Raw genomic sequence first — 11761 nt, 5'->3', positions numbered from 1 at the left:
AAATCAGAGCAAAGGCCAGGCAGTGAGTGTTGCCACATTGTTGAATTGCAACAGTATGGCCACGCTGTGTGTGCGTGTGCTTGGGTGTGCGTTGTGCAACACTGGACACGTACTAAGTAGCTCGCATTATGAACACGCTTTTGAGTCATAAAAATGCGTTGCCTGCGGGTCACGAGCGCTGCGAGAGGGGGCATGGGGCAGCTGGGGCGTGGCGGTGGCTGGGTAACAGGTAACGGTAATTGAAACAAAAGTTGAAGCCAAGGAACTGTAGCATACGTTGCGGCGCCTTAAAAACCCATTTCCAACTGTTGACACGTGCCGCGCCGTGCCGCGACCTGTAACCCCAAGCGCTCCCCACCCAGAACCCCCTCACACACACACACACACACACACACATCGCCCGTCGCACACATAGTCCCAGCTCAGCCCGTCTCTCTCACTCTCTCGCCCTCCCGCTCTCTGTCCTTTTCGCTCGCTAGGAAAATCACGCGGCCGCATGCGAAGTAAACAAACGTGAAATGAAAGTCATGCGTCGCATTTTAAAACACGCCGCTGGATGTCTCCCAGGACGTGGTCCCTGTGGGCAACAGCAAGCTGCCTAGCCGCGCCCACCTCCCCGCACGTCCACCTGGCCCCGCCAAGAGATGCGCATAATTTAAAATACAAATTTGCCACCCGCCGGTCGGAGTCGGTCGGAGCCGCCGAGAGATAGAGCTCAGTTCGGGGCGTTGCCAGCGCAATGCATTTGTAAATATGCCTCATTATTGTGCAAGCCACACACACACACAGACACACTCACAGCCCACCTGGGCGCCCAGCCTCTCTCTCGCCTTGCCTTTGCCTCATCATTTGTCACGTCGCATGTTTCGGGGTCTCGTGCAGCGCGAACGGAAATGGCAACAAAGTACAAAACAATTTAATAAATGCCGGAATCACGTGAAGGTGTTAAGCAAAACATTTGCGGCAATGACCACACTGAAACCGACACGAATCTCCATCAAATTGAAACACACACAGGCACACACACACACACACGCACACGTGCACGCTCATGTGTTTGCCCAAAAATGACAGCAAGTACTCAAAAGGAAACGCAACTGTACCCAAGACATGCAGGCGAACCTCATTAGCTGCGCCGCGTGGAATTTGCAAACAAGATTTCATTTCATTTTCGTGACGTGCCGGGAAATGCAGAGTCCCGTTCAATTGCAAATTCCATTCCAACCTGCCTGCTCTGCTCTGCTCTCTCACACACTATCAACGGCCTCTACACGAAAGTCGAGGCGTTTCTCTTCCACTTATTCCAGTCTGCACTACTCGGGAGCCTAGGGGCTTCTACTTGCCGCTCGATTGCAAATTCCCTTCCAGCCTGTCTGCTCTATTCTGAGGACACACACTTGCAAAGAGCTCCACTCTTCTACACACCATCAAGGTCGAGACAGTTCTTCTTCCAGTTATTCCAGCCTGTCTGCTCTACTCTCACACACACACATAATATCAGACAGCTCTTCTATTCCGCACTCGATTTGGAAATATAATTTCAGGCTGCACTACTCTACTTACTTACACACTCCTGCTAACAGGTCAACTCTACCTTCTCACACACACACGCACACACACACACTATCAAAGAGCACCACTCGAAAGTCGCCAAGTCATTCCAGCATGTCTGCTCTGCGCTGCTCTCGCACATACTATCAAACAGCTCTACTTTGTCACACACACACACACACTATCAAACAGCTCTACTTTGTCCTACACACACACATACACACACTATCAAACAGCTCTGCTCTGTCACACACACTTTCAAAAAGCTCTACACAAGAGAGCATGTTGGCCCGCTCAATTGTAAATTTCTTTCCAGCCAGCTCTACTCTCTCTCTCACACACTTTCTCTCTCTCCCTCTCAAGAAATCAAATTCGGTTGGCTCTTATAACTTTATTAATTCCAGTGAAAAAGCTGCGCTTGCTCAGCTCGAACAATAAGTTAGGCCAATCATTCCTGCTGCAGATCCAAGATCCTAGATATCACGGCTAGTGCCGGAGGTACCCAACAGTACCAGCTCATATTCGGCTATGGCCGCCTCCATCTCATCTATGTCCTCGTCAGTGACCGAAGCCGACGGCTCTGGTGGCGGCAGTGCCGGCTGTGGTGGCGGTGGCGGCGGTGGTGCCGGCTGCTGCTGCGGCGGTGGCGGTGGTGGCGGCGGCAGCGGCAACGGCAGCGGCAACGATGCGCTGCGAGGGTCATCTTCAGTCTCTGCGCACCACGGATGTACGGCGTACTCCGCCAGATACGGACAATTCTCGGGCCCGTCCTCGTAGCAGATGTCGCACATGCGATAGGGGTTCTCGCAGAGTTCGTCCGAAATGGGCAAGCAACGCAACTTAATTGCCAGAAATTTGGTATATATTAGAGAAAACCCCTTCTTCGCCACACTAAACTTACCATATTGTCCAATAGGGAATCCATCTTGAAAGTCAAGTCGAGAAAGCAAATTTTTTCCTTACTTTCCAGCAAACTCACAGTTTGTAAGACGAACGTCAAGCACAAACTGAAACTGAAAATTCTGGAAAGCGTCTTTAGTGCTATCGGTTATCGAAATAGCAGCAGTGTAGTGTAGATCAATGCTTCTAAATGCCATAGGCCAGGGCTACCAACTGAACAGGCCAGAAAAAAGCTAACTCCCGAAAGAAAAGCTAATTTGATGTGAACTGTGATTTTTTATTGTTCTCTATCGATCTATCGATCTATTGATCTCTAGGGAGTCGCAATACGTTTCCAATCATTTCGCTCACTTGAGCACTCTCGCTAGCTCTCATTTGGCCTACCCAATAGCATAGCTTTGCCTTGCCATATTAGGATATGCATTTCCCTACATAAATGGGATCGATTGTTAATGGCTCTGCAATTCCTTGTTTGTGCAGGGTTATGGACTGAGTACAGTCACGGCGATAGTGTAAAGCTTAGGATTGGCAATCATGAATTAATGCGATTTGGATTGTAAATTAAATTAAATTATAATTATATTACAATTAAAAATTATTGTAGGAATGGGAATATCACTCTCTCTGCCATCGTTATGTATATGTTCGATCTTACTAACTGAGCCAATAAGAAAAAGAAGAAGAAGCGCAGCAAGTTGCTTTCGTATCGAATGAACAATAATAATAGAAAAAAAAATTTAAAAAATTATAATAATAAGCATAATGATAATAATTTATAATAATATAAAATAAAATATACCAATATCATATTATAATAGTATACAAACAATTAATAAAATATTATATATTAAAATATACAAATATTATATTATAATATTATATAGCTAATCCCGCCAGCCGCTTTCGCAACAGAGGTGACGGAAAATAGCCAAATCGACAACACTGCTTTCAGTGTTGAGAAATTTTAACAAGTTAAACAATAAATAAAACAAACAAATGAGCGAATTTAACGATTTTAGTTAAGATTTAAGTTTAAGTTTAAGTTAAAGTTTGTGAAGCTCAGATAAAAATAGCTGATATCAAGCTAAGGTGGCAGCTTTCATAGGTCTGTCTTAGACTTGACTCAAAATGAGCTTTATGCAGGTAATATCTATTTGTCTCCATATCCAAGCAGATGCTCTACAGCAAACTTAACTTATCGCAGATCCCATTTCGTCCAATTTGACTGAGGCAATTGAAAGCCTGCATCTCCGACCCCACGATGACATCGATGGACATTGCAAATCTCAGATGAATGGATGCATGGATTCTGCTCGATGCTCGTCTCGCCTAGCCGGCAGCTGCAACGTTTGTCCATCAACTTATTCCTTAGAGTACTGGAAGGTGATTTTGGATAGTGTCTGGAGTAATCTTATTGTGCACTTTTCTTATAGGAGTTCCTTTCATAAGCGGTAGAGCTGTTGGGTGGATCGATGATATCTGCCTCCAGCAGACGACAGCGACTGAGCTTTCCTTTGATTGATCACAATAAGAGGAGCAAGCAGTGAATGGACTCAAGAAGCGAGTGCAACGTGTTGCAGTTGCAGTGAGTAGATGCGCTGAGTGAGTGCATCGAATGGCTGTTGGAATATTTAATGAGTGAATGGAATGCAATGGTTCTCTGCCGTGCCGTTCCGCTCTTTGCATTTTTTAGTGGAATTACAAATTGATGTACGCGGCACGAACCGAATGTGCATAGGCCAGTCAGATTGTCCAGGGCAACAGCAGCAGCACTCGATGAGACGAAACTATATGTTGGATATGTTGAAGAAGTCATTGATAATGGAGGGATACTACACTCATTATATAGAGAAGAGACCACAGACAGACGTGTCCCACTTCAAACTAGAATTCGGCTCATTTACTGACATGCAGCATACCCAGTCTCTGCATGTGTCCAGGGTATACGAATTAAACAATGGCAGCTTCGAATGTCCTGCTGCCTGTATCCTGACCTGGACTGGGGATTGGCCAGCGAGGAGCTGGGAACGGAAAATGGGCGTGAAAGCGCAAGATCAAGAGCAATTGCCGGAGTCAGCTTTACGGTTCCTGTTTGTGTTGTTGCTGCTGTAGTAGAGCTCAGCGCCGCATTTAATACGCCAACTCGTTGCACTTCATTCATTATTAACAGCAACAGCAACAGCTGCAGCTGCAACTGCAACTGCTGCTGCAACTGCGCTGCCAGCATCAATGCGAAATATTGACATATTGACAGATATTTAAGCGAATGACTGAATGTGTGAGGCGAACTTAGATTGGCAGAGATATATCATGGATGGATTTACTAATTGGATTGAAGGTTGAAATAGAATAGAGTGACTGAGAGAGAGAGAGAGAGGGAGAGAGAGAGAGAGAAAAGAGCGGAAGCAGAGAATGAGTGGGAGAGAGAGCGAGGGAAGGAGAATGCAAGGAGTGGAAAAGTGAAATTGTGAAGGAAAGACAAAATATTGCTCTATATATGTTATGTATAGAGACAGAAAGAAAGTGTGAGATAAGATAAAGAGGGATAGAGACAGAGAGACAGAGAGAGAGAGAGAGAGAGAGATAGAAGGCAAATGAAAGTGAACAATAAATACAAAAGGGGATGAGAGGCAAGAAAAGAGTCATGGAAAGAATGCAAAAGATAGGGAGGAATACAAATATAGGTGAAGAGAGAGCTGAATGGTGACCGACTGTGAAAAAGACATAAAGAGAGAAAGAGAGAGAGACAGTAGTGAAATAGACAGAGACAGATAGCGAGTAAGACTAAAACCAGAAGAGATGGGAGAGCCCGATAGATAGAGATAGGAGATCGAGAAACGATTATCGTTAAATGCAGCTGCCAATGAATCGATAAAAATCGCCAATGAACTTATGCACTTATCGATAAATCCCGCTAGCAAGCAGCCTCGTATTGTATGCATTATTCATGCATGTGTTGGTATTCAACATATTCGATATGTCTCGATAGATCTCACTAAATATTTCCTTCTCTTCGCAGCGCACAAAACGAATGGGAAGAAAATACGCCGAGTGAATACTATTCAAATTTGTTTTTCCCATGCGACCCACAGCAAGCTATTGACTTGGCGATGGAGCTGCTGAGAAAGTGAGGGGCAGAGAGAGAGAGAGAGGCGAGAGAGGGGATGGCACTGGGAGTGTGAGTGGGGCTCTGAGCTGTAGTCGTCCGTGGCTGTAGTTGAGGACTCTCTCATCACACGGCGACGGCGACGGCGGCGGCGGCGGCTGCTGCTGCTGTTTCCGCTTTGCCCGAGCCTCTCCATTAGACATGAAAGTGTCAACTTCCGCGTTTTTGCACACACACATACACACAGATACACATACACACGCCGGCTCTCGCTTCTGTTGTCGCTGGTTAAAAGCATGTCAAATTTTTTCACACACTCAAAACTGAACGAGGAACGAGAAGCCTGCGAGAATGCATGATTGAATGATTGAGAAATTAATACACAGACACACACAGAGACACGGAGAGACACACGCACACACATGCACACATATCGACCACACAGAGCGAAAAGTAGAGCAGGAGTATGCTGCCTGAGTGGGGCAGCGGTGCGGGCGAAATTGTGGAGCGCCCATCAGCATCAACGTGAAATTATTCCATTTCACTTTACAACTGAATGCAAATTACATGCTGTAATTTCCTGCAAGAAAGCAAGAAATGAAGCGAAATGAATGTGGCACACACACACACACACACACACATGCAGCAAATGTATTTGCGCCAAGCGGAAATAAAAATAAATTCGAAAAGTTAATATTAAATGTGCTACATTGGAAACATATTGTGTGCGCTGCTGCTCTGTGTATGTGTGTGTGTGTGTGAGTGTGTGTGTCTTTTTCTCTCTCTTTCTGCCCCGCTTGCTGCGCTCTCTCTCTCTCTCTCTGTCTTTCTTCTCGCCTTTGTCTTTTTGCCTCTCTTTCTGGCTGTCTGTTTGCCGCGTCGCTCGCTTCGCTGGCGCTGATTTTCCACATGCCTAGCAGACAACAAGGCAAGCCTTTGCCACACACACACACACACACACACACACACACATCAAGACACAAACGCCCGCGGGCATATCCATTCAGCCTATCAGCCCTGCCCTGCCCTGCCTCACTCAGCCTCTGCTCCTCGCGCTCGCTCTACCGCTGCCACGCCCTCCCGCACCGCCGCCCCCTTCGATCCAGTGGCCGTAAACAATTGTGCATTTTCAGCGCCGTTTGCTTACATTTTTTACGCTTTTCCTTTTTGGTTTTTTTCGCTTATATTTTCCAATTTTTTTTAAGCTTGTTTTTTCCTGCATTTTCTTTTATTTTTTTGCGTGCATTTTTTACATTTTTATATGGCGCATTTTCATTGCATTTTTGTGTATTTTCATTTTTTCTTTTTTTTTCGTTTTGGTTTTCTTTTTAATTTGCGCGCCATTTTTTTTTTTTTTTTTTTTTTTTTTTACCCGTTTGCAGTTAATTTTTTATTGTTATTATTTTCATTGTGCGGCAACTGCTGCTGTTGCAGCCGGCGCGGGGTGTCAAAGGGGTTGGCATGAGACTGCCTGCCATGGAGTGGGGGTGAGGGATAGGCGGAGGCGTGGCAGCCGCCACTTGGTCAATGGGCAGTTTTTTAGTCAACGCGTAAAATATGCTTAAATATTTTAAATTTAATCACACGCTTCGCTGGCCTCGGCAAATACGTCAATGCATATGCAAACAAATAATGCTAGCGGCAGGACAAAGTGTAAGCCACCCACACACGCACACGCACACACATGGAGTAGTCTGCCCTCCTATAAGCTTTGGCTACTTCAGAGCGTGGAAGGAGAGAGAGAGAGAGAGAGAGAGGAGAGATTGTGTGTGTGTGTGTGTGTGAGTCGAGAGCTGATTGACCACATATTAATAGCAATTAAAGCTGCGCGAGCATTTTTCTTTTTTTTTTTTTTTTTTGTCAATGAAATGAAAAGAATTGTGCCATGGGATTTGCTTCTGAAACATAAACGGTTCAGCATATATTTAATTGAGACTTGAAGTCAGAGTCAGAGTCAGGCTGAGCTTGAGTTTGAGTCAGAGCCAGATTGAGCTAGATTCTATGTCTAAGACTGAGTCAGAGTCGTAGCTAGAGTCTGAGTCAGAGTCGGAGTCAGAATCAGAGTCTGAGTCTAACGCTGAGCTCTCAATTTATTAAAATAATAGTTCTTATAAAGCTGTATTTCATGTAAATAACAAATTAAATAAATACATCTTAAACGGTGTTCACTGTATTCTCACTTAATTTCATACTGCTCAAACCAAAGTACATTAGGTGATTAGTCCAACTATCTTTTCTTTAACAATGATTAAAAAATATTCCTTTGATTTGACTTTAAGCCATACATGATGCACAATCCTCCAATTTCTAGCTCAGGAACTGACAGCAATCTGGCGGAATCGCAAAGACTTGACCTGAGAGAGAACCTTAAGCTACTTGAAATATTTTGTTACATTTCCTTTGTCGCATCTGTCAAATGTTGTGCATAAAAAACTAAAATCCCACAAAAACATGAATTGTTGATTGCTTTGGCTGTTGATTAAGAATTCCTGGAATTATTGAGAAATTTAAAAGGCAAAACTGAATTTTGATTTATTCATATGTGACATAAGAATTTAGTTCTTCTTCTGTTGATTCGATGGAATTTACATATCATCTTTTTTTTTTTTTTTAGCTATGCACAAAGGCTCATATAAATTGCATTATTTTTCAGTTCCGGTTGCAACAGTAGAATGAGCAGGAGCAGGAGGAGGAGCAGGAGCAGGAGCAGGAGGAGTATCCTGGCCAAGGATCGCTGCAACTTCTGATGGCAGCGACACGTCGTTCATTAAAACCAAACACTGCACTGCTGTGGCCGACACAAATTCTTGCATGTGTGCGTGTGCGTGTGTGTGGGTGTGCATGTGTATATGTTGGCAAATGCCTCCAGAGCCATTTGACTCCGATTTCGGTTTGCGGCCCAACTGAAATTTATATGCCCAAATTTAATGAACTTGAAGCATTTGCACGTTGTCTTGCAACGTGAGCCACACACACACACACACATGCACTCGCTGCCTCTCGCTCTCTCCTTCTATCGCTCTCACACACTTTTGGTCTCGCTCTTTAGGCAAACAATTCACTTGCGCCCAAATGCACTTTGGCTGCCTGTCTTTTTGGCCTTGGCTCTGACAGGTTTTTGGGGCCTGCCTGCTTGGGGCGCCTGTTCTGGGCTCGTCCTGGGCTCGCCCTGGGCCTGTCTCCTGGTTGGGCACTGTGGCCATTTGCTCGCAATTGGCATTGCCAATGCATTTGCTGAAACATAAACTAAACCAATGTAAAACGCACGAGCCTCGCTGTCTGTGCAGCCAGAGCTGCTGCTCCACTTCGTCCATCTAGTCCCAACACGAACTTCAACTGTGGCTCCAGGAGTGCTCGCTGCGTGTGTGTGTGTGTGTGCGAGGGAAAACAGCATAAAAATCATATTATAAATAAATTATGCAATTATAATTACACAAGAAAACTACTTGGGGCGAAACAACTTACACACACACACACAGACGCATAGATACACGCATACACGTGCACACTAAACGCCAGCAGCGACATGTGCTGCATGTGTGTGTGTATCGCTCTCTGTGCGTGTGTGTGTGTGTGTGCCGAGTCCTGACTGCTGTCTCAGCAACGTGTCTGGGAAAAATGCTCCAAGTTGTCAAGTCGAGCGCGTCTGACTGCCTGTCTTCATCTCTTTCCCACTCTATCTCTCTCACTCTCTCTCTCTATCTCTGTCGCTGTGTGTGTGTGTGTGCGTAGCTGTCCTCGCCTCGTCCTTGTCCCTTCTGGCGCCCTTTTGTAGCGAAGTAACAAATAGCACAAGTACAGGAAAATAATTACATTTTACGTGTTCCTATTAATCTTGCTGAGTTTTTAGTTTTAGTTTTTAGTTTCAGTTGTTTGCCCACTAATTCACTTTTTGTTCTCCGTTCTCTTTCTTTGCATTTCACACCATTGCTCGCCCTCTCTCTCTCTCTCTCTCTCTCGCACACCCTTTTCTCTGTCTCTCTTTGCCTGGCTTACGAATTCAATTTTCTAGCATTCCGAAGTTTATCTGGCAAAGGCTTTTGAGTGTCTTTGACATAGAGCTAAGCGTATCGTGTGTGTATACCATATACGCATTAGTATTTGTTACATAAAATGTTCATTAAAATAGTATTGCAACTGAGTTCAAAATGTTGGACATGTAGAGCCTTAGTAACTCAATATCGATAAATAAATGTAATATATAATAATAATATGAATAGTCGCAAATCGGGCAAAACAAACACGAGCTTGCGTCAAGGTAAGCTGAAGAGGTCTTTTATCGGATTCCCGTGAAAATTTTGATAATATTTTATGTGTCATATTATCAGGATAGACTCGAGTTGAGTCCAAAATCGGGCAAGGATTAAACGACCTAGAGTCATGCTAATGGGTTTACTTTTGAAATCCAGTGAATAAAATTCATATATACTATTACTGCTATTACGATATATTATCATATTATTTCGCGTATAATAATTTGCTTGCTCTCGACTGACGAATAACATAACAATAATACAATTAAGAAAATTAAAACCTTTTTATTAAATATAAAATATATATTAATTATGTATATGTTTTATATATTAATTATAGCATATGTTCATAAAGGACATACATATATCCATCCCATTTACCAGACTGTCTCATTTCAGTTGCTCATCCTCACCTCAGCTCAAAGCAAAGAACCACAGGAAACTGTAAAAGTATTTGCAAATGCAAACCCTAAATAAAGTTGAGTATGATATGACATATAAGAATAGATAAACATCTACATCAAGCATATATAACATTTATTATATCACCTTCATATCATATGAAAAATGAATCTAATCCGTTGCCTGCTCATCCACCCATTCGCATAGCTCCGGATAAATTCCAAAGCTCAGCTGCAACAAATTTATTTTCCGAATTTCCCTTTTTCATATGAAAAGTTCTACGCAATTTGATTGTTTAATTTGGCGTAATCATTTATTTAGAAACTATTTAAATGCGTTTATATATTAATTTCAGTATTTTAATGTTTTATTTTAATCGCTTTAAATTATTATTTTCAAACAATTGGCCCCACACACATACACACACACACACACACCCGGATAGACAGCGGCGGTGAAAGGCTGAAAGAGTGAGACAGACAGTGTGAGGCAGTGAGCGAGAGAGACGGACTTACTTTATGGTTTTTAACCTGCTTTGTTTTCAATTTAGTGCTCGAATAGTTTTAGTTTATTGCCAGCCACGAAGCAGAAAAAATAGAAATGATGAGAAATAATATATAACTAAGTGACCAACTCTGCTTGTATGGGGAGGAGGGCGTGGCTGGCATACTGTGTGTGTGTGTGTGTGTGTGTGTGTGTGTGTGTGTGTGTGTGTGTGTGTGTGTGTGTGTGTGTGTGCGGCTGTTGCATGCAACTAATTATGCTTTTTGGCACTTGGTAGTTTGCTCTTTTGTCACTTAGCAACATCATAAGCCGCTTAACCCACTAAAGCCACACACACACACACACACGCGCACACGCACAGACACATGTACAGCCACGCACACGTAAATCTCATTAAAGTTAAGAGAACATGCTTCAAAATTAATTTCCGTAATTCTGCTCTTGAGTTGGGGCGTTTTACCCTGTTCTGTTGTTTCGGAAACATTTTTCTTTTTTTTTTTTTTTTCTTTTTCAGCTTCTTTTGTATTTTTTGTTGCGTGTATCGAAATATAAGATAAAAACTATCCAACGTTTAAATGCCATTACGTATTTGTCTGCGTGTGCCGGAGTGTGTGGCAGAGAATGTGTTTGGCTGCATTGCATCTGCATTGGATGGCCAATAATTGAGTTGCTTAAAAGTTGTATTGAATGGCATCAAATGCAATTCAATTGCGACGAATGCAAAGCGAAAACAAAATGGCGGATAAAAAGGGCACGTCCAAATATTAAATAGCTCTTTAAAGGGAACTTGCATGGATATACAGATAAAGAAGTCAATAGACAAATAGCGACAGAGATATGTGACGAACTTATAGGTATATATTTTTATACATACATAGTTAGACTTACGAGCATGATATATGGATGTATAAATATATGGATAGCTATAGATATGGATTAATAGATATAGGTATATACATACATATATAATAACAGTTTGCGTTGAGACTGATAAATAAGAATGTTCAATGCCCTCTAAGCTAAAAGGAGACTCATAATTTCTGTG

The 11761-nt window shown here is 43.0% G+C and overlaps 1 protein-coding gene across 1 annotated transcript; it reads right to left on the bottom strand.

The window, feature by feature from the left end:
• Positions 1–1922: 1922 nt before the first annotated feature.
• Positions 1923–2626, bottom strand: LOC108619802 (uncharacterized). Its single transcript, XM_018016574.2, has 2 exons — positions 2453–2626; positions 1923–2390 (listed from the first exon to the last, which is right to left on the bottom strand). The coding sequence occupies exons 1-2, from the start codon at positions 2474–2476 to the stop codon at positions 2025–2027; spliced, it is 390 nt and encodes a 129-aa protein (XP_017872063.1). The 5' UTR covers positions 2477–2626; the 3' UTR covers positions 1923–2024.
• Positions 2627–11761: the final 9135 nt, after the last annotated feature.

The sequence above is a fragment of the Drosophila arizonae genome, chromosome X (genome assembly GCF_054131065.1).
Source record: "Drosophila arizonae isolate 15081-1271.41 chromosome X, UAZ_ARI_1.0, whole genome shotgun sequence".
Taxonomy (NCBI): Eukaryota; Metazoa; Arthropoda; class Insecta; order Diptera; family Drosophilidae; genus Drosophila; species Drosophila arizonae.
The sequence above is the reverse complement of the archived record's forward strand: the minus strand, read 5'-3'. Positions and strand labels throughout refer to the sequence as shown.